This window comes from Microtus oregoni, unplaced genomic scaffold, assembly GCF_018167655.1.
Source record: "Microtus oregoni isolate MIOR12 unplaced genomic scaffold, Mior012 000021F_ref0000039, whole genome shotgun sequence".
In the NCBI taxonomy this organism is placed as follows: Eukaryota; Metazoa; Chordata; class Mammalia; order Rodentia; family Cricetidae; genus Microtus; species Microtus oregoni.
Window position 1 is genome coordinate 13379607 of NW_024543080.1, and position 24597 is coordinate 13404203.

Below are 24597 nucleotides of genomic sequence, written 5' to 3' on the forward strand. Positions count from 1 at the left end.
CAAAAATAGAATATACAACTAAATATATGATTGTGATGTTTATACTTTTCTGCCTCTTTGAGAGGATGTACACTCATCTAATAGACTTACTTCTGGGTGAATCTGTAGTGCTCTTCCATAAATGGCTGGCAGAAGAAAGAAGACTCTCAGAATGGATGGCACCTTACAGGTGCTGGTCCATATAAAAGGAATCAATTCTTTTTCGTAATTTTCATCATATCTAACCCTCTATCTCTCCTTCCAACTCCTCCTATAACTGTCTTTCCCAAATTCATGATCTCTTTTCAATTTTTCTTATACACAAACATGCACACACATGCACATATATATTTATATATATATATATATATATATATATTGTACACATTACAGACATTTCTTTACCAGGAATAGTTGTTTACACATTATTCTTTGCTACTTGTTTATGTCTTCTACGACTTTGGTATGATTTTTCATTCATTTCATTATTCTCAGTCATTCTAGCTTATTGATCTATTATATTCTTTCAGCATGTGAACATTTCATATAAGAAAATAATAGATGGTAGATGAGTTAATAAGTGAAGTAACTTAAGAAAAATATAAACGTTTTAAGAAAAAAAAAACATCATAACTCCTTGCTTGGCTTTGAGTGCATCACTGACGGTTGCTCTTCCTGCTTCCCTCTGCTGATATTAGACTCAAAGTTGAACAGTTTCCATTGTATTCCAAATATCAGCAACTCCTAGGAATTCTTTAGTTTTTCGGCCCCAGATTGAAATGGCTGAAATCTACAGCTTCAGTGATTCAGTGGCTGTCTGATTTTAAGCCTCTGCAGCATGTAGATGACTTTTGTTAGACCATATAGGCCCTACTGTGTGTGCCGTTCCTACAAATGCTTTCTCAAATATACATACACACTATTATCTTTTTCATAAAAATGTATATTCTCTTCATTGTTTTATTAGAGAACCCCAATGAATATAATTTTTGAGCAATTTTATCTGAACACAAACTTCTTCTTTCCTGATTCTAAATCAAAAGTTTTGAATCAGAAGAAGAAATTTCTGTGATGGTCCAAGTCATTCCTGAACTCTCTTCACACACAGATATTATGATATAACAAAAGTAATATGAACTGCAAGCAATTGCCTTATTAAAGTAAGAAGCATATTTGAATGTAGATCTTCTAAAGTAAAATACAACTATAAACTTTAATAAGAAAAATAATTAACAGAGGAATCTCAAAATATTGTTCAGAAGTGGTCATTATTATTGTTATTTTACTCTTAAAATACAGTGTTATTTCCATATTAAAAAATAAGCAATCATTTTTAGCATTAAGGGAGATATTTGCCACCCAATTTTACATAGTATATCATGCGCTGTGTTTATTTTTCCCTCTATATGCATTTTATTTCCATGTTTATGTGCTATTCAGTATTTTTTAAGAGAACAACTGGAAGAATGAATCATGTAGCTTTGTCCATTTAATCAGCAACAATGCAACTGACATAAAATACTGAAATTGACTGAGGTTCATTTTATTAGGTAGGCGAACCAGTACTTAGAAAGTTATGGAAAGTGCCGCTGTGTAATTAGGATTTAGATTAGTGAAAAGTAAGAGAACCGATGAAAGGGAGTACATTAGATAAAATGGGCATAATTTGGTTAAAGTAAATGTAATTGTTGAAAGCTTTTATAAAAATTTGGAAATATAATATTTTTCTTTAAAATTTCAATAGCTGCTCATTGCATTAGCTATTAATTTACTTCTCTTCTCTGTTTTTGAGACACAGTCTCCTGTTAATGTAATACAAGCTGACCTGGAACTCAGAACAGCAGAACAATATTTGTGCCTCAAAAACAGTGCTAGGAATATAGTGAGAACCACCATACTCATCTATAATAATTTTTAGAAAGACAGGAAAAACAGCTGTTCTGTGTGCTTTTCCTCATCTTTAGCTCAACATACCTTAGCAAAGATTTCTCAGTTAATACAGTGTTTGTTCTAAGCATTAAGAGATAATAATAATTCATGTAATAGACTGTCATATCTCAGCTGGTTTGTGTTCCAGGACCCTGGCTAGAAACAATGAACAAATAATAAATAATAGACATATAGAGATATCCAAAATTAGTTGGTTCCTGTAGAGTTTTCTAACCACCACAGCCCAGAATCTCAGCCTATTTATTAGGTAAAGCACATGTCCGGTCTCAGTAGAAAGTCTCTGGAGCTTAGCACTGTCAGAATATAGACATCCAGTGGCAGGAGCTGCAGTTTTTAGTTTGTGCATGCACTGATAAATCTTCCATCAGCATTAATACTAGGATTCCCAAGGGAATACCTGTTCATGGCCTATTCTTTTTGAATGGCCAATTTACAACAGGTAATTTTTCAAAGAATTATGGACAGTCCATGCTGATGTCAAAATGCACATTAAAACACAAAGATCCTCACTAACCCTGGGTTTCCTCCATTCCCCACAGGTGACAAATTCCATGCCCACAGGGAGTGGTCTAAGGAACTGGAGAGGAAGAAAATCCAAACTGGTCATACTCATGGTTTCACATAGTAGTCTCTCATAAGATGTAAGAAGGAGAACAAGGGCACAAATTTGTAGAGATGTACTGATAAATTGTGATGGTAAGAATAGTTTGTACAATATTATCTATTTAAACAAAGTTAGAAAAGTATATCAGAAAGATAAAAAAAAAGCTACTGTCCCCATCAAAATCATTTTGTTGATGAGTGGACGCTACTTAGAAGGTCACGGTCCTTGGAAATAATTGCATTCTGCTCAGCTCTACATCTCCCTAAAGGTACTGTAACATGAAAGCCAACTTTAGTGAAAAAGGAAAGACTGTATTGCTGTAAATATAATTATGCCAGAATAATGGAGCAGGCAAACAGGGAAAAGTTAAGGATAGATAAAAATGAAAGAAGAGAAATGGAAGAAGGGAGAGAAGAAAGAAATGGAATGGGACACTATGGAGAGAAGGATCAGCAAGAGGAGCAGGAGAGCATAGAAGGCAGGGAATGAAAGTAATGTTCAAAGGAGAGACTATTATATCTTTGGGGTGAGTGGGTTCTGGGGAGAATTTGACATTATGATACGACAAACAGCTATAAGGAGTGAATATAAATCGTATTTAGATGATTTTGGCTGATATGAGAAAGGCGGTAAGTAGTGCCGACACATCTTCCTGCTAGAAAATGAGGCTGAATGTGATGGAAACATTTATTGATGTGGGGGATGTAGGAAGGAAAGAGAGGAGTAAAGGAAAAATACCAGAGGAACAATTAAAGAGAGAATGTCTGAAACAGTTAGCTATGCTCCTGGAGATAAAGATGTACAGAGAACAGTAAAATTGAACCTCTTCCAAACCCAGTTCCTTCTGTAGAAAGCAGATAAAAGAGAAATTATTGTAAGAAAAGATCATTGTAGGTGGAATTGGAATATATTACAGAAGGTTTCCAAATCTCTAAAATATTTTTTTTGTCATTTATTTATTCTCTTTCACAAAACTGAATGTAAACCTACCAAGCAAATCAGAAATAACATTCTTAGGTATTTACTCAAATTAATTAAATGTTTTGTTCATTTGGGAAGTGCTCTTCTGTGCCTGTGCCAATGCGTTAAAGTGTAACTACCACTTTTTCTTCAGTGTGGTTGGCTTTATGTTGAGATCTTTGATCCATTTGGACTTGAGTTTTGTGCATGGCAATAGATATGGATCTATTTGCATTCTTCTACATGTTAATCCCAGTTATGCGAACCCCATTTGTTGAATACGTTTTCTTTTTATCATTTAAGATTTTTAGCTTCTTTGCCAAAAATCAGGTGTTTGTAGGTGTGCAGATTGTTATCCAGATCTTCGATTCGATTCCATTGGTCCTCCTGTCTGTTTTATGCCAATACCAAGCGGGTTTTCAGTACTGAAGCACTATAGTAGAGTTCGAAGTCAGGGAAGGTGATGCCTCCAGAAATTCCTTTAATGTAAAGGATTGTTTTGGCTATTCTGGTTTTGTTTTGTTTTTTCATATAAAGTTGAGTATTGTCTTTTTGAGGTCTATGAAGACAGTGCTCCAATTTTGATGGGCATTGCACTGAAACTGTAGACTGCTTTTAGTAAGATTGCCATTTTTACTATGTTAACTCTGCCTACACAATAGCATGGAGATGTTTCCATTTTCTGGTGTCTTCTTCACTTTCATTTTACAAAGATTTAAAGTTCTTGTCATACAGGTCTTTCACTTGTTTGGAGTTACCCCAAATTATTTTATGTTATTTGTGGCTATTGTGAAGGGTAATGTTTCTATAATTTCTTTCTTAGCACATTTATCCTACTTGTAAAGCAAGACTACTGATGTTTTTGAGTTCATCTTGTATCCTGCCACATTACTGAAGGTGTTTATGATTTGTAGGAGTTTCCTGATAGAGATTTTGGGGCCACTTATATATACTATCATATAAGAAGCAAATAATGAAAGTTTGATCTTTTTCCAATTTGTAGTTCTTTAGTCTCCTTTTGTTTTCTTATTGCTTTGGCAAGAACATCAAGTATTATATTGAACAGACATGAAGAGAGTGGAGACCACTTCCTAAATATAACCCAAGTAGCACAGACACTAAGAGCAACAATTAATAAATGGCCCTCCTGAAACTGAGAAGCTTCAGTAAGGCATAGAACAAAGGATAAGACAAAACAGCAGCCTACAGAATGGGCAAAGATTTTTCAACTCTGCATTGAACAGAAGACTGTTATCCAAAATATACAAAGAACTGAAGAAATTTGACATCAAAAGAACAAATATTCCAAAAAAAGTGGTACAGACATAAACAGAGAATTCTCAACAGACGAATCCTAAATGCCTGAAAATGTTCAACATCCTTAGCCATCAGAGAAATGCAAATCAAAACAACTCTGAGATTCCATCTTACACCTGTCAGAATGTCCAAAATCAAAAGCACTGATGACCGCTTATACTGGAGAGAATGTCGGGTAAAGGGAACACTCCTCCATTGCTGGTGGGAGTGAAAACTTGTACAGCTGCTTTGGAAATTAGTATGGTGATTTCTTAGAAAATTAGGAAACAATCTGCAACAAGACACAGCAGTAACACTTTTAGGTATATAACCAAAAGATGCTCAATCATACCACAAGGACATGTGCTTAACTATCTTCATAGCAGCATTATTCGTAATAGCCATAATCTGGAAACAACCTATATACCTCTCAACCAAAGAATGGGCAAAGAGAATGTGATACCCTCACATAATAGAATACACATCAGAGGTAAAAAAAAAAATAATGATATCTTGAAAGTTTCGAGAAAATGGATGGATCTAGATAAAACCATATTGAATGAGTACCCACATCTCAGAAAGACAAATATAATATGCACTTACTGATAAGGGCTCTTAGTCATAAAGCAAAGAGAAGTCAGCCTACAGTCCACAATCCAAGAGAACCTAGAAAACAAAGAGGGCCTTAAGAGAGACATACATGGAAATACATAGGAAGCAGTAAAAGACAAGGTCTCCTGAGTAAATTGGGAGTGTGGGGGTCATGGGATATGGTTGGAAGTTAGTGGGGAGCTCCATTAAAACAATAAAGATAATGAGAAAAAAAATATGTTCATGCAAAAGCCTGACTTTGAATGCCACCAACAGTTGAAGAGCACAAAATGAGGGCTGGTAGATCAGGAGAGAAAAGTGTGAAGCAAAAAAAAAAAAAAAAAAAAAAAGCCATAGTAAAAACTGAATATGCTGTACGCTAAAGTAATATCAATTTTAAAAATTTAGGGAAGATTTAAAATTGTATTGAAGCAAAATTCCATAAATAGCTTTCCATAGTAATGTCTGTGGACAATATGGTGACAAATAAAAGATGGAAGGATCTCAAAAGCTCAAGGTGAAAAATGTATAGGGTGATTGCAAGAAATTTTTACATCACATGCTATTCTATATACTACTATTGTAAGGGGCACAAGATAATATTCATTTTTCAAATCGCAGATTTTGAAATACAGAGCCTGATCTTGAAAATAATCCATAAATATTTTAAATAATTTTCTATTAAAATTTCTTCTTCAATTTCAATAGACTAAGAATATGTTGCCATAAGGCCAAGAGTCATGTACGAACTTCTACAGGCCAGAAGAGATGACTTAGCAGTTACAAGTAAGTATTGTTCTTACAAGGACTAGACTTCTTTTCCATGTTCACAACTCCTTTACGTCTGCCTTCTGAGGTATCTGTTCTTCTGGTCTCTGGGTACTCTGCTCATATGCACAAACCCATTCTCACACAAATGACTCAAAATACTTCTATATATTACTAATGATCTACACAGCTCAATAACTTTAAGAAGTGAACTAGTGAAGTGCTGGAGTGAAGGGGCGCCATGGATCCACTGCCAGAGATAGATGTGCTGAAACTTTGCCGGTAGATTAATGAAAATGGGATAAATTCATATGTAAGAGTTAACCAATAAGAAGTTAGAGCTAATAGGCCAAGCAGTGATTTAACTAATACAGTTTCTGTGTGGTTATTTCTGGGCTAAGCTTGCTGGGTGGCTGGGACAAACAAGCAGGCCCTTCACCAACATTGGAGAGATGGATAAGCTAGTAAGGGCACTCCCTGCTCTTGCATGGGACCTCCATTTGGTTCTAAGCATGCACAACAAGTGACTTTCACTTGCCTCTCACTGTGGTTGCAGAAGACCCAAATCCTCTTTTGAAACCAGTGAGCACCTGCACTGATGTATATGCAGTCAAACAGGCATACATATATACACACAAATATAAAATTAGATTAATAAAAATATGAGCACATATGAGTTTTTTGTAAATAGAAAGAGAACTGATTTTTATCGTTGTTCTTAAAGTAGACAAGAAAAATAATGCTAAAAAATATGTTTCCTTTGAAAATTCATTTAACATAACTGTGTCTCATTAGAATGAAGATTCTAGTTATCATTGACACTTTTATCAGTTTTTAGAATAATTATAAATTTTATTAATTTGCTGGTGTCAGGTATGTAATGAGTCATGGTTAATTGAATTATCAATATTATAAATCAACTAAGAAAATTGAGGCACGTTGCATTCAGAACTACTTCATTTATATAAAGTAAAATGATTAGCTGCAAAATTTATTTGTTTTCATTTTCTTATATGTTAATCTTAAGCAATTATCACAGATTAATACATTTGATTTTACAATTTTCATAATTGAAGCTATGACTTTCCATATCATTTTTCTTTCTGTACTTTTTTGGTATTACTGATATTATATTACTGGGAAGGTTATGATACTATATTTTACATTTTGAAATAATTTTTGCACCAACTTTGAGAAGAGCATACTTTAGTTCTTCTAATCTTTAAATTATAGTGTGTGTGTGTGTGTGTGTGTGTGTGTGTGTGTGTGTGTTTTAGTTTCTGGAATGAATATGGAGGACAGAGGGCAATTTGTAATCTTAGTTTCCTCTTCTTATCACGTGGATTCTGGGGCTCTTGCTCAGGTTGTTAATGTTAGGCTTGGCTATAGTTTCTTTTCCCAGAATCATCTAGCTGGCCCAAATCTAAAATGAATCCTTTTACACTTACTATTTCTGCAGTTTCTTTCATTTTACTTCCTTTACAAACTAACAATTGTCACTGATAACTTGTATTATGAATAGTGTATATTAATAATATTGTGTCTAGTTCATCATTTTACAACTACAATTTTGTGTGTCTGTTTTGGTTCAAACAGTTCATATGTGTCACATGTATCATTCTCTCAAGTTATCACATTTTGTACTAACACACACAAACACACATACATATACACACATATATACATAGATATGTATATAATTATTTACTTATATACATGAATTATATATGTGTATATATATATATATAATTTTTTGCACGTTTGCAGACTACTATTCAAATGGATCCGTTTGTCTTTGATGTAGTCACATGGTTAAAACACATGCTGTTCTGTTTCCCATTCTTTTTTTCTGTTTTTTGTTTTTGTTTTTGTTTTTCAAGACAGGGCTTCTCTGTAGCTTTGGAGCCTGTCCTGAAACTCCCTTTGTAGACCAGGCTGGCCACTAACTCACAGAGATCCGCCTGCCTCTGCCTCCCGAGTGCTGGGATTAAAGGCGTGTGCCACCACCACCGGGCCTGTTTCCCATTCTTGGCTACTGTCCGTAAGTCTGTCACGAAGTGAAACTCATCCTACAAGTATATTCATACATATGCAATGACCTTAACTCTAGGCAGAATTAAAATATGTTATATAATACTTTGCAGTTTTATAATTCGTCCTATAAGGTGTCACTATGCCGAAGTATAATATATATGAATGCGAGCCAGTATGTAATAGGTTTGGAGATTACTGTACCCAGAATCGGGAGATAATGAAAACACTCTGTTCTTCTTTTGCTTTGGAATTTCAGATAAGAGTACTCATAAGTAGCAGAGATAAAAAGAGAAAGCAAGAAATAATTCAAATGCAAAAGGCAATGCCCTTCTCTGCAGCAGTCCTCAATAGTGTTATATATAGAAATCAGATCAGTCATTGTTTTCGAGCCTGCTAAATAAAACTAGACTGCTGGAATGGCATGCCACTTGACCTCTCGGGACTCCCGCAGCAGTATTTAATGGGTGCACAGGGAGCTCTCCTGCAAGTGGCTCCTGTTTACATGCCAGATTCCCCTGCTAGTTCACACAATGTTCAAAAGGCACAAGTCCCTGGAGCGCAAGAGGGAATTTTTATTCCAGGGACTTCCACAGTCCACAATGAAGAATAATACAAGAAATTTCCACTCTCTGTCACAACTTGTACTCTCAGCAGGCCCGCTAAAGACAACCCGAACACTCAAACTTTCTAAAACAACTCACTTTGAGATTGAAATACTGGATGCTCATACAAGAAAACAGATATGTGTTGTGGATAAGGTAAGCTTTATTTATCTTTTTAAATGTTTCTTCTTAGGCACAAATTACTGACTGCTGATTTAGCCAACAGAACTTTAATAAATGCATTTCTAATTTTTAACATAGTATTATGGGTGAACAAAAAGATGCTTTATTTACCGTCACAGCAAGAAACATTGTCTACATTGTCATATGTGCTTCAAAATAATCATTTAATTAGTATCTTACTTCATTTCCGGCTCTGTTGTCCATAATCTAGGAGTAAACATTTAGAATAAAACACAAATTGCATAGATTTTTTTTCTTCATGCTTTATAGCAATAAAATGTATAACATTTAACAGTGTCTGTAAAATCCAGGAAGTAAAGAGCACAAATGTTAAAAAGTGTTTATCATGTATCTAAAATGTAGGCATTTTGTTTTGAGTGGTTTGCTTTTCTAAAAGTTTCACCTTTTGAAAGCACAGTCTTCAAATTCTTGAAGAGTATAGCTTTGTTAATGGGCCATCTCCCCACATCTGCATACACAGATGTTTCACAAAGAATGATGAATTCTGAATATCTTAGATTAGAAAATTATAGCGTGAACCCTGGAGACACAAGTACATTAATCACATACCAATATGTTTCTCTTAATACGAAAAGACAATAACTTTAATTGATTGCCAGAGTGATGTTGTCCATAAAAAATATTTATTGTTTTATAGAAACATAAATATTTGTTGTTTGTCCAAACAAAGTATCCAATAAGTTGCTCCATTTAACCATGTTGCAGGTGGGCTGCCAGATAAACACTGTTCACTGCTCTTTACTGTCTAAAACATTATATATTTTCAAACTTAGTACCTATAATATTATAAGCAACTTACTAGTTGAACAACTTTATTTACTTTTAGGTGAAAAATACATGTTAAGTTGTTGCATTTTAATTCAGATCACAGATAACACTGAAGAGACTCCAATAATCTATTTGCATATAATTGCATATCATATACATCCATATTTCTGTAAGTGATGACTGTTTTATGTAAAGGAAAATTTGATACATAGATTTCATATAATAAGTTTCTGTTTAATATAAGTGTATTTTGTTTGCTTTGTGAAACAGTGTTTTCAGGAATGAGAAAACTGTAAACACTTTAAACCTTGCCAAAGACATCTGACATTTGCAATATTTTACTATCCAAATGTCTGAATGTGTTAAAAGTACAGAAGAGAGATAAAGCAAAGAACAAAATGGAAGGGGGAAAGTTAAGAACTTATACCTTAAATAATAAGAAATCAAACACTTCTTAATTATTGTTTTCATACTTAATATTTTAGGTGAGAAAATGACAATAAATTTCACTTGCATAAAATTAAATTGGAAAAAAATGAAAAAATCTGAAAGCTACTATCTTAAGAATTTCACACTTCAACTCTAAAAATTCTTGATTTGTCTCTGTAGTGGTAAAATATTACAGAAATAGCTATACTTCATCCATTGTAGCCCTGTTCTTTTATTCTTTTTTCTTTCTTATGTGAGATTCAACCTAGATCAGAGAATGTGCTATGTCAGCCACCTCCTACAAACTGATACATCTTTTCAAGCTATAAGATTTTGACATATTAAATTAATTTCTGCTTTTACATTAAGGAGTTCCTTTTTGTTCTTTTGTCTTCTTTTGATATTTTTTATTTAATAATTTGGTGAATGCACCATATTGATGAAGGTGCATCAAAGAAAAGAGATATGAATGAATTTGCATTTTTATTATTTTTATTAATTTTTATCATAATAAAGACTTTTTTCTGTTAGTTTTATGCATTATTGTCTTTCTCATAAAAATTCTGGGGTATGATGTGTTTTGTTTCTTCTATTACTTTCTTCAAGTGTTCATATTGTCAGTGCTCCTCCCCTCTTATTTGATCCAAATTATTTCACTGGCTCTTTTTCTTCCTCACGTCTCAGAACTGGAATTCACTGAATTGCCAGTGGACAGTGACAAAGACTGCTGAACCCCAGTCCTCACTATCATACTGTCACGTTGGATTTGCAGCATGTTCTGCTATTAATCAATTAGAAATCATCTCAAGACATTTGTGTTGAATTACAAAATTATTTTATCCTATAATATTTCTTTGACTACTTTTTATCTCTGCTAATTCATCATCTCATGCATTAGGTATTTATTATGAAACCTATCAGCTATCTATCATCAACATCTTCTCCATCATTTTCTATTTGCATCTTTAAAGCCATACTTAATTTAGTATATCTAAAGCAGATAGTATATGGGACTTCTTAGAATAGTGCCTTAAATCTAATATAAACTAAATTATTTTAATTGTTCTCATGATTTGGAGAGAAAATGTTTATGCAAATAAACTCTAAGGATAAAAAGGCTAGTAAATTTAATTTTATTAAGATTAATGATTTGATACCACTTTTGATATCTTTAGTTTACAATTAGCATTTTCAAATACCACAAGTGGACTCTATGTTGATCTTCTGCTAATTAGCTTCCATAGAGATCTCCAAGTTTGTAAATAGAAACTGCCCTCCAAATAAATCTCCCGACACTTGTGGGAGTTGTGACTCATCTCCTAATCTCATGCTCCACACACAATCAATCTTCTTGACAATACCTTCAAAGTATACCCCTGCGCTGACAAATCCCTGCCACTTCTACTGCCAGCATGCTTACATCTTCACCCTGCATCGTCATTATCACCTGCAGTGGATTCCCTACATGGAAACCAGAGCTAGCTGTTAAATCCTGTCAGATAATACACTCCACCTGGCAACTGGGCCATGCCTTCCTTTCCGTTTTTATCTCTCACATTTTCCCACAGACTCTTTCTGATTGTTGAACCTTCAATCTGTGCCAACATGCTTTTTATTTATTTTTTCATTTTCTACAAATGTTGCTGTATATCATTTTAGGTTTCTTTTTTTTTTGTTGTTGTTGTTGTTGTATTTGGTTTGACTGTAGTATCTTGGATTCACAAAGCCAGAGGTTTTATTGTTTATTTCACTTCAACATCTTCTGCATTTAGAACAATTCTTGGCACAGTTTTAATCAATCAATATGCGTTTAGTAAATGACACCTATTCAAAATGAGAGACAGGATATTGTTGTTTTATTCTGATGTGATAGTTTGAAATTAAAGTGGTATAACAAAAGAATAATCATTTCCAATTTTCTAAATCAAGCTGTAAGTAAAGTATATGTAAATCTATTCCCATACAAAGACATTGCTTCAAATCATTCTATTAAATGAAGTATGCCTCCTTATTTTCCCAGAGGGTTAGATATAATTTACCTTTAAATTAATGTATAATTAACCAGTAGACTATTTTATTCTGATGACAAAGTCTATCTTAATTTTAATGAAACACCCAAGTACTTTTATTTAACTAACATATTTCCATGAATGACTAAAATAATAGAAGTAATTAATAACGATAAAAAGATGCAATTTCAAATACATTAAGTATCATTTCTAAGAAATTACTGGGACATCAAAATCTAAGAGCCTGCACGAAAATATATTTGGAGTAAATAGTGAATTATGAACATTTAGCTCATGTCATTGTCTCCTGTATTTAAAAATATCACAAGCTTATCTGCTGCTAAGTCACATATTCAAGAGCAGAGCCAGGATAAAGCACACTGAAAGTGATCAGTCTTCCCGTATCTTCCCATTCTCTTTTATTTCATCTTTATTCAAAGGAACGTGAGATCCCTTTATTTTATTCTTTTATTTACTCTTTGCTCCCAACAGAATCTTTCGAAAAAATTTTATAGAAATTAAGGGCTAACACACCACAGACACATCAGCACCGTGGGCCACAAATGGGTTACTATTCAACAGTGGACATAATTATAGAATTAGTACACCTTAATTTAGTCAGTCAGTGGTGGTACATGCCTTTAATCAGCATTTGGGAGGCAGATGCAGGATCTCTGTGAGTTCGAGGACAACCTGGGCTACTAGAGCTAGTTCCAGGACAAAAGATACGTAGAGAAACCCTGTCTCAAAACACCACCACCAAAAACAAAACAACCAACAACAACAACAAAAAAAAAATCTGTGCCTTTAAATAATATCCAGAAATTCAGAAAATTCTTAGCTGTGGATAGCAACACTTTAAATACTTCTTGTAAATTATAACCAGCATGCTAGTTTCTTAAGTTATTCTACTCTAACATGGCTATAACATTTTTCTTGCGCTGATTTTGCCTTTTCTTTCTCTTTGAAATTTCACATTTCAAACTAAAAGACTGCTGTTCTTTTCATCCACCTTTTATCAGCATCCCCAACATTCTCCCTGTTTCTTCCCAGCTTAGTCCTTTCTGTTGTATTGTAAATTCTATTTTCTGTCGGAAACCAGATTTGGCAAAAATGCCACTTACCTTGGTAGTCCTAGTGCTTTATTATTGAGTATAGTCAGCTTTGCTTTATCTGCAAAAATCTCCAAAATTGGTTAATCTTTACAACTATTTAATTTCTACTTTAAATTCAGTCTTAAACCTATTGACCAACCAACATCTTTCTTTCTCCTTCAACCCATTCCCCAAATGGACTGCCTCCATTAGTCTAATTATTATATATCAACTATTGTGTGAATTAAAAAAAAACAAACTTAACCAACACAGATGCACATGAGCTAAGTAGATGCTGATATTTATGCTAAGCACATTAAAACTCTTTGGGTTGTCAAGCTGCATGTAGCTATGTGAAATTTATGTGCTCAGATGCCCTAATTTTATAGTATTAGGAGCACAGAAATGACTGAATTTTGAAATTGTATATTATGCTTGAACTTGTATAATGAAATCACAAAAAAATCCTTGTAGTTACAAATTTTCCACAATTATGAATTTTTACCTTTGTTTTTTTTTAAATTTTAATTCATTTTATATATCAAGTACAGCCCCCCTCTCTCTCTTCCTTACTCTCTTCCCTCCTCCGCCAGTCCACCCTCATCCACTCATCAGAAAGGGTAAGGCCTCTGCATGTAGGTGACTGTTGTATAGCCTGATCAGACTCCCAAAAGTGAGACCAGGATCTATCCCTGGTGCATGAGTTTGTTTTTTGAACCAATTCCCCATGGTGGGATGCCTTGCTCAGTCTTGATATGGAGGGGATGGATTTGGTCCTGCCTCAACTGAAAGTACCAGGCTTTGTTGACTCCCCATCAAGGCCATTGAGAGTGACCCTTGGCTTCACTGAGTAACTTTGTAAAAATTAAACATTTTCTAGTTAGATTATTATGTGAAGGTATATTCATTAAGTTTGTTGAATTGCCTATGTTCAAGTACCCTGAGAATTCTTTGCAGTTCCATAATCCTAAAGGCTGCGATTTCCTTTTTGTGTTTCCATTCCTTTCCTTTTTTCTTTTCTTCTTACCTCCTTATATATACTTTCTTCAACATGTATTTGTCCCACTATTTTAATGGATTCTACATTGTATATTTTATCACCCATGGATTAAGAAATTAAAATAAGAGATTCTGTACAGTACATCTATTGTATATCTGCAGTATCTTTATTCTTATCGTCATTCTCTAAAAGCTAAAGCATACTAATTGTTTATATATCATTTGCCATGCATTAGGTATTTAAAGCAACTGAATGATGGATCAAAGGAAATGAGAGGAAGTGCCTGAGATCGTTGTGAACATCATATCCATTTGATATAAATCCTGGACATCAATGCATAGTAATATGTGAGGAAATTCCTGAATTTTAGGAAGACTGCATACGTGTCTTCCAGTAGTGAGCCACTCTCCCAGACCTAAGCTTGAAAAATCACACCAAACCAAATATTTCATACTCTTCAAATATTTTTATTATTATAAATGTTCATTCTGTACAAATAGTTTGACACAAGTAAACATAACACAAGCTTTTTTTTTTAAAGAAGTATGGAAAAGAAACTGGGTTAGTTCAGGTAGAAATTTTTTGTTTTTCTTTTGGACTGGGTGGAGCTGAGGATAAAGCCCAGGACCTTTTGCTTGTTAGGCAAGTCCTCTACCATTTTTTTTTTCCCAAAGAGAATTTAGGATAGCTATAGAAATCTCTTCCACTCAATGTGTCCAAAGGGAGGATTATCACGCTGGTATCTCTGACAGTAATGGCAGTTTCCCAAATCAACAGTTATCTCCTCTAAGTGCACTACCTTGCTGTTCCTTCAGACTTCGCAAGAAGCTGTAATGCCAGAGAACCACTGTAGAGGAGTTTAGACAGGAAAGCCAGCTAGGTGTTGCTACCCACTTCAGTTTCCCACTTGCAAACTTCTCAGGCTCCAAGCACTAGGATATCAGGTTTTATTGGTGGATTTTCAAACTGAAGGTCATTAAATAATCCCTGTTGATCTTCTAGGATTAAAAGAAGTAACCTGAACCCATCCATCTTTTGTAGCATGATGTCTATGAATATCACATGCTCTCTTTTCGAGGGATTTATTTGCAATGGTATGGGCATCTGGTATTATTTCTTTTGAGCAAAGGAATGCCATACTTCTGTTTCTTTTCACTTTGATAAAACAAGAATTAACTGACCTTCTGTCTTGTGGCTGTTTAATTTTTCATACTGTGCGCTTTTATAGCTTCTAAAATAAATACTTAAAATTTCTGTTTCAAGGCTTATAACACTCCTATCATTAATTATGTGATTTTATTTTTTTTAATTTTTTTATACTCTTTTTTTTATTGAGAAAAGGAAAAAAAAAAAAAAAAACAAGTTTCGGCCTCCTCCCAGCCTCCCATTTCCCTCCTGTCCTCCCACCCTTTTCCCCCTCCCCCGACTCCTCTCCCCCTCCCTCTCCAGTCCAAAGAGCAGTCAGGGTTCCCTGCCCTGTGGTAAGTCCTAGGTCCTCCCCCCTCAGTCCATATCTAGGAAGGTGAACATCCAAACTGGCTAGGCTCCCACAAAGCCAGCGCATTAAGTAGAATCAAAACCCCGTGCCATTGTCCTTGGCCTCTCATCAGCCCTCATTGTTTGCCATGTTCAGAGAGTCCGGTTTTATCCCATGCTTTTTCAGTCACAGTCCAGCTGGCCTTGGTGAGCTCCCAATAGATCAGCTCCACTGTCTCAGTGGGTGGGTGCACCCCTCGTGGTCCCGACTTCTTTGCTCATGTTCTCCCTCCTTCTGCTCCTCATTGGGACCTTGGGAGCTCAGTCCAGTGCTCCAGTGTGGGTCTCTGTCTCTATCTCCATCCATCTCCAGATGAAGGTTCTATGGTGATATGCAAGATATTCGTCAGTATTGCTATAGGATAGGGTCATTTCAGGTTCCCTATCCTCAGCTGCCCAAGGAACTAACTGGGGACATCGCCTTGGGCTCCTGGGAGCCACTCTAGGTTCAAGTCTCTTGCCAACCCTTAACTAAGAATTGTGCTTTTGTGCTCCCCTATCCAACCTTCCTTTATCCCAATCATCCTTTTTCCCCAAGTTCCCCCCATCCTCCCCTTCTCCCTTTTCTCTCCCCATCTCCCCTTTCCCCATCCCACCCTACCCCCAAGATCCCAATTTTCTCCCCAGCAATTTTGTCTACTTCCCATAGCCAAGATTATAACTATATGTTTTTCCTTTGGTTCACCTTCTTACTTAGCTTCTTTAGGTTCACCAATTGTAGACTCCGTGACCCTTATTTATGGCTAGAAACCAATTATGAGTGAATACATCCCATATTCATCTTTTTGGGTCTGGGTTACCTCACTCAGTATAGTGTTTTCTATTTCCATCCATTTGCATGCAAAATTTGAGATTTTAAAACTCATACTCTAACAGTAATTTCTTCTAGCAAAGCATTTGATAAATTGCTGTCTTTGAGTTCCTTGTTTGTCTACATAGGTCTATGTATTGCTGAGCACAGATTTATTACCTCCTTGTCAGTTATATATCACCAAATGTAAGCTAGTTATAATCTGAACTTAATTTAATCAGAGTTTAAAACCAAGTCAATACAAAGGTGATGCTAATTCTACTCTGAAGATGGGAAAACTTCAAAAATCAAAAATAATTTAATTTGTATTACATTGTTCTCTTCTGGTTTTTATTGTTTTCAGTTTTAAGCTATACTTCTAGTGAAATTTTCACATAATCTATTGGTACTCTTATGGTACTGTTTATAATCATATTTATTCAGATAAATGAAGTTTGAAACTTTTAGAATACATATTTTAAAGAAATTGGCATACATATTAATCCTCAACTTTTTAATGGAATGGCATATTTGGTATCAGTTGAAGGATTACTACAATATATAACTATTTTAGGATGGGAGAACATATGCTTAAATATGTACATACACACACATAAATATGTATATATGTGAACAGCTCATTTTCACATACATTGAGTTTATAAAAAAAATACATTTAATGAACTATAAATATCCTGCACCTTCTGTTATGATTTCCACCACTCAAAGTTGCCAGTGTTCTGGCCGAATGCTTAGCCACCCCAAGCACTGACACTTCCGAGTTTCATGGCCACACATGAACCATCAAGTATTCAGGAAACTTACACAGCCACCCAGAGTCCTCAAGCTGTTCATGATGTACATGTGGCTTGGTCAAATGATCTATACATTGGCACTACAACGTAAGCCCTTGTGTGCATGAGCTAGATGGCCTTTACAAGCTAGACATGCCTTTCGCCATGTTCTCTTCCTCCACCATGTTTCAGAGAGACCTGAGCACCCACCCTCTTACCACTGTCTTCTCTGTAAAGCTATAAATTCCTTTCCTTCCTTCCTTCCTTCCTTCCTTCCTTCCTTCCTTCCTTTCTTTTTTTCTGTTGTTTTTTTCAGACAGGGTTTCCCTGTATAACTTTGGTGCCTGTCCTGAAACTAGCTCTTGTAGTCCATGCTGGCCCTGAACTCACAGAGATCCAGAGATCCGTCTGCTCTGCCTCCCTAGTGCTGTGCTGATAAACTCTTAAATTGGGTTCTGTTGTATGCCTTGTGATCTGCCCTTACAACTGGTAATTTCAACCTCCCTTTGAAACAATGTCATGTATCTCAGGGTTTTACAAAACTAGCAATGTTTCTGAAATGGACCTTGAATGTTTGATCACTTTACCTTTACCTCTTCAGTGTAAGGAATATAGGAGTACCAATTATACCTAGTTTATGGGGTGCTGGGGATAAAAGAGAGGCTCCCATGCCACCCTAAGCAAGCCTATGTCCACATCTTCATCCCTAGAAACATAGAAATAGATATGCTTTACCAAGGTAAGAATGTAGATGTTTGGATTTATTTGATCTTTTCTACTATTTTTTAGTTAATAATTAAAATTCAATTAATTTAAAATCAAATATTATATAACCTGAAGTTTTTATATATCCACAATTTGGTGTCAATAGCATTCACACTAAAAATCCCTGCTGCTCTAGAAAACGTTGAAGAAGTCCTAGAAGTTACGAAACTTAGTTCACATGTATTATCTGTTTTTTTTTAACTAAATTTTGCTCAGTAATAAAATATTACTTGCTTGCTAAAGAAATTCTTTTAAATTATACAGCAAATTTTCAACTTATTAGCACATTTGTAATAAATATTTACAGATGTTGCTGTTTTATTTTCCTGGGTCCTGGGTTTGCTACTTTTGGACTGTGCAGGACACAGTTCTCACCAGTCACCAACCCTTGCACTGAGTGTTTGAGTATGTGGGTTTCTATCTCTATGAATGGGAGTGCTTTGACACCTCACTATTTAATCATTTGTGTTCAACTGTCTCTGTTCTGTCTTCTTCTGTACTTATAACCATAATTTTTCAAATGTTTGCTGATGATTTCTAGTTCAGTATTGAAATTTTCTAACAAATGGGTTGAAACAGCTCATGTTAACCATTTAATTTTTATGTTAAGAAAAGTATTATTGACAGTACCTCATGGATATCCATTCAATTGTAAGAGTTCTCAGAAAATGACAAAAATATAGTTTTACAAGCAGTGATAGTATGAATAGTTTTCTAGAAACAAACCACAGATGGTGAATGCAGTCACAATTTTGATTTCTTGCATATGAAAACCTTGTTTTCACCAACTTAAATGTTGGCAAACCAATGATGTTCAGCTACAATCTGCTAAATTTTAGATGCACATTTTTGGTTCCATTAGAATACTCTATCTTGCTTGCATATTAGTGTGGTTGCTTTATTATAAGAAGCATTAATGAAGAGACTTTTAGAGTTTCCATTGTGGAGGGGTCTTTATTTCTTTCTTTGTATATTTGAATGACTCATAACAATGACTAGGTTTCTGTGATATTTAGTTATCCTTTAGAAGATTCTGAAAAATTAGCTGGAAGTTAAAAATTATCAGTAAACCCTCAAGAATTTACTGGGAATTTATTTAGCAGTCAAAAGCTTTCACTGCTCTAATTTTTTATTGTCTTGTCCATTTCTTCTGCCTTCTCTACAAGACCTGAAATGATCTCTCCCTCTTCCTTTGACTCTTGGAGAGGTCTCCACTTAGCTTTTCTATCTTACTTCCTGAGTTTTTTATTTCAAATTTATTTCAATTTTCCTTTTCTTTAAGTTTTCATTTCTTTATCCAGTTATATTTTCATGTATTGAATTGTTTTCCTTATCTTATTCAACTCTGTTTTTTTACAAAGTCTTCATTGAAGTTTTGTGTACAACCTCTTTGAAGTTTCTGACAATGTTCATAGTTTCTATTTTGGAATCCTTGTCTTATGCTTCAGCTAAATTAGTTTTCTAGAGAAATTTAAAACAGTGGTCCTGGTTTCTAAGAAGGCATGTTTCCTTATTTGTTTGTTTTTGTACTTGTATCTTTGTATTTGAAATTAAAATATTTTTGCTATTTCTTGGTGTTGTATGGGTGTTCAGTTCCTTGATAGTTATTATTCAGCCTGAAGGGTTGCATATTAGTAGAATGGTGTTTAGTTTTCAGTCTTGGGGTAACTCTGGAGTTTTAATGTTTAGATTCCAACTGGTCACATCTCTAGGTTCATATTTCTAGCATTCCCAGATCAGTTAATTGTGTGGTAGTGGTTGTAAGATAATCATAGGGATTGAATATTGGGGTTTCTTAAGTAGTGGTTGGGATCCACTTCACAAGGTCAGAATAAGGCCTACTACAGATGACAGTAAATCGAGGAAATAGGATGGCCTTGGAGAAGAGGCTGAAGTGGGCAGCTAAGAAAGGATTATTGTACCCTAGGAGGACTAGAATGGGGGAAAGGAAGGAGGGAATTGGTCTCCATCAAATGTAACTGCTGGGACTCTAGGAAAAAGGTTATCTCACTAGAGGAGTAGTTACAAAGGAATGGGTAGAATGGCTGAGGAAGGTAGCAAATGAAGAACTCTGTGTCTGTAGCAGGAGTGGCAGCTGAGTACCAAGGAGGGGGGGGGTGTAGGTTGGGAGGATGAATTGAGGAACTGGCAGTCGGGTGTATAAGAATAATTAATGAGATCAAAATGACGTAGTGGAAAGAGAGTACAGGCAGCCTCACTGGGTCCTCACTAAGGATGGCAGGTGTCGCTAATGTAAAACTCTTAACAATACCAAACTATTGATCACAGTTTTATTAAGCAGGATTAGGTAAAATAGACATATTCATTGTTTATCTGTGGCTTAAATATGACACAATGCAAAACACATGGAGAATTGTTTTGTGCTTTATTTCTTATGCAGATTTTATTTAACTATTTCAAATAGCCACATTTAAAAATTAATCAAATAAAATGAACATGCCCATATATAAACATCATATATTTCAACAATCTCCCATTCACACTGTGGAACAAAGAATTCTACAATGTAGATGGAAGTTTCTGTCCCTCTAGGTCCCATAGCTGTTCATTCCCAAAGAAACACACAGAGACTTATATTGATTATAAACTGCTTGACCTATTAGCTTAGGCTTATTATTTACTCGCTCTTACAACTTAAATTGACCCATCATTCTTGTGTATGTTTAGTTATGTAACTTGGTACCTTTTCTCAATGAGGCATTTTCATCTTGATTCCTCTGCTTCTCTTTGGTGACTGCATCTCTTTCTTTTCTCTTCCCAAAATTCTCCTAGTCTGGTTAACCCACTTACACTTCCTGCCTGATTACCAACCAAACAGTGTTTTATTAAACAGATAGGGGTGAAAAATCTTTAAAGTGTACAAGAGCATTCTCCCACAGCATTTTTTTTTTCGACACAAGAATTCTGAATCTAGTCTTCTTTCTTTAGTTTTTTTTTTTTTTTTGACCATTGTCTATAAAAACTTGTAACCAACACTCTAATCAAAGACAAACATCCACAATCCTTTTTTTTGGGGGGTGGGGTGGGGGGTGGGGGAGAATGTAGGTGTAGTTTTGTAGGCTACTTCCTGCTTATTGGGGCACTGATAATCTTGTGGGGACCCAAAGAAAATTTAAGATTATGGTAAATCCTGACTGGATTTTCCTGTGAAGCTGGATCATCTCAGCCACTAGCCTTCAAGCTGTTCTAGATACAAAACTCAGAAGAAGCTCTAACCCTGCAATAAGGGCTCATTAAGATGTGTTTTGAAGGCTTATTTGTAAGTGTAATAATGAGCGGCCAAAGGGCTTTTGAGCTCAGATCTTTGGAATGAATAAAAAGTTCAGAAATATTATGATGACCTGATTGTTAAGATGAAACTGTTTGCTTCGATGATTTTCCCATGTATATAAATAAAACCAAGTTGAATTCATTTTTATTTTTTTTTTTTTTTTTTTTTTTTGTTTTTATTTTTTTTTGATTTTTTTTTTTGTTTTTTTTTTTTGATTTTTTTTTTTTGTTTTTTTTTTTTTGTTTTTTTTTTTTGAATTCATTTTTAAAGTGAGATATTTTCAGTAATTACAGCTAAAAGATTGTCAACCTTTTACATAATGCGCCTTCAATACATTTTGTGCACTTTTAGTATATTCAGTCAAGAGTTTGAATAAAACATTTAGCATACAGTCACTAATGAGATCATGTAAATGACTTATCTCATAATAGTCCTATGTATTAATTTTTTTATTCTACCTCCTCTATGACTCAATTCACATCCTCCAGCACCTGTCTCTCAATAAGTCCTTTTACTTTTGAGAATAGACATATTTTTACTCAATATCCTCTCAATGGCTGAAAATCAAAACCAAAGGTTTTGAACAAATAAAGTTTTTAAAACTATACTTTAGAGGAATATGTTGATTGAAATTGGACTACTATTGCTTTATACAAATATTTTTCAGTATCATATCATTGTTATAATACTTGTTAAAGTAGAATTTAAAAGTTATTCAAATTATAAATTTGCAGATATTTTACTGCTGTTAACATTTTGTCTTAAAATTTGTATAGCAGAAATTACGTTTTTTTATAATTGTATTTCGCTTTTTCAGGTACCTCAAACATCAACTATTCATGATGTCAAACAAAAATTTCACAAAGTGTGTAAGTATTTTTATCTATGAAAATTTATGTCAATTTATTTTCAAATTGGCTCAAATTGTCTTTAATAGAATGGTTTGTCTATGGAACCATTGTCTATGAAAGCCATGTTTTGAAACAGATATCATTAATATTCTCTACTTAGTAATTCTTGAATAAAATAATTCTCTCACTTCACACTCTTATTGGTGTTTTAATATCCAACAGATTTTCGTCAGTACTGGGGAAGGTGCTTCTCCATATGTTCAGGAGCCATGTGCTTAGCCACTAAATTGTATTCCACGAACAATCCAACTTGAGGTTTAATATAATGCCTTATGGTTTAATATATTTCAATAGATTTCTGTCCTTGTATTCACCTTTAAGATGTATATTTAGTCATTTTTTTATTCAAGAGAACCAGGTGAGTTGGGAAAATATTTTAATTCATGATTTATTATGTTGAGCTGTTAGATAAAGTTTGAGGGTAAAACCAATTGGTAAATTATTTTAGAAAAAATAGAAAATATTTATTGATGTACAAATTCATATATAATAATTCTCTGGTATAGCTATATAACAATGTATGGAATAGCAAAGTGGCAATGTAAGCAGTAACATCCTATGTATAAAAGACCTATATAGACTATTCACTATGCATTTTAAGGAACAAAATATGTAACAAGGAACAGCAATTAGTTAATACAGCCAAAATATGCAAATGTGTTTTTGGGATTTCCTTAAAATGTGTTGTTGAGAAGCATATACAATGAGGAACATGATTATTGAAAAACTTTAGCATCTAAGTTGCTTTGGGAAGGCAAGTTCTGATGTTTTGCCTTATAGACATTAGGTTTGAATATGCTGAAAGGAGTGGATAGGCCATTCTGCCAAATCCAAGAACAAAGTAAGGTATGTTCCCATAGCTTTCCGAGATTCATTGTTATAGCACTAAATTGAGAGTGAAAGTCTCTGTCATTGTGTGTCAATGTTTTTGTAAAACATGAAATTTCTTAAGCATTTATCTTTTAAACCATGAAATTTTTTCAATATCAGATGTGCTAGTACGTGCCTGTAAATCCTGCCTGTAAGGTTAATGAACTTGTGACTCTTAAATTCTAAGCTACATTGTAAGAAAGTAGAGAAAAATTATTTTTTATCTAATTACATAATGTATGCAGATAATTACCCTTGTTATTCACATAAAATTTCCGGGTTATTTCTACTTAATGTACATTTATTTAGAGGTAGTACAATCTTAGCAGAAAGTACATGTCACATTAAACCAGTAATTGGAATGCTAAACTTTAAAATGTCAGAAGTCCAGACAGAAGGAAGTATAGTAATTAAGGAAGAAGACATTTGAAAGTGACTTAAAAATAAGAAGAATTTGTAGAGTATTTGAGAAATACCCAATTGGCAAAAGTGTGATCACATTTAATAAGATTTGAGTTTTATGAACAGCTGTTAATTAATTTTTCACACTCACTGTTCTAATATTTAGCAGGTTATATTACAATATATTATACTAAACAATAAAATACTTTTATTTATTCAGTGCTTTTTTATTTAAATATTGAAAACTATTTTCTAGATTTTTTATTTGTACTATATTATAAAATTTTGACTGTTTTCAGTTTTTATAAATTGTTCTATTATATAAGAAAATATTAAGGAACCATTTCAATGCTGTGTTAAGTTTAATATGTTTTCAAAAATTAAGACATATTAAAATGTTATTTACATGGTTCATCTGTGATGATTTTTGAAGTCATAAGTCAAAAAATTTATTTATTTATTGGTTTATGATTTTACACTCATAATTTAAAATAGATATTATACATACTTTCTTAATTAAATATATAATAGAAAATAATTTTATGCATGCAAATCCACTAACTTCACAGCTTACCAACTTTATATTCTGATACTAAATTAACTTCTTATCATGCCTTCAGGCCTTCGAGTTTAAAATTCAAATTATTAATGTCATAAATAAGTAAATGAATAAATAAACTATTCCTCACAGGAAACAATGTTTCTAAAAGGAAAAAAATCTTTTTTTTTAATCTTAACTCATTACAATGTTTACTGTGCAACAGATTTTCATTATAATATCTCTATACATTCATATAGTATACATTTAAAACAATAATTACTTCTCTATTAGTATTTATTTCACTCCTGCTTTTTCCATCTTGCTGTGGGAAACTTGTTTACACTATGTGAAGATGTGTCACAGTCAATGGTTTAAATAAAAACTGAATGGCCAATATTATGTAGGAGA

The 24597-nt window shown here is 33.9% G+C and overlaps 1 protein-coding gene across 1 annotated transcript in view; it reads left to right on the forward strand.

The window, feature by feature from the left end:
- The first annotated feature begins 8692 nt into the window (after positions 1-8692).
- The window catches only part of Tecrl (trans-2,3-enoyl-CoA reductase like), a 68377-nt gene continuing 52472 nt past the window's right edge, over positions 8693-24597 (forward strand). The window contains exons 1-2 of the mRNA XM_041671487.1: positions 8693-8940; positions 22283-22334. Coding sequence (XP_041527421.1) covers positions 8713-8940; positions 22283-22334 — 280 coding nt within the window. The 5' untranslated portion in view covers positions 8693-8712. The remainder of the gene's footprint in view (positions 8941-22282; positions 22335-24597) is intronic.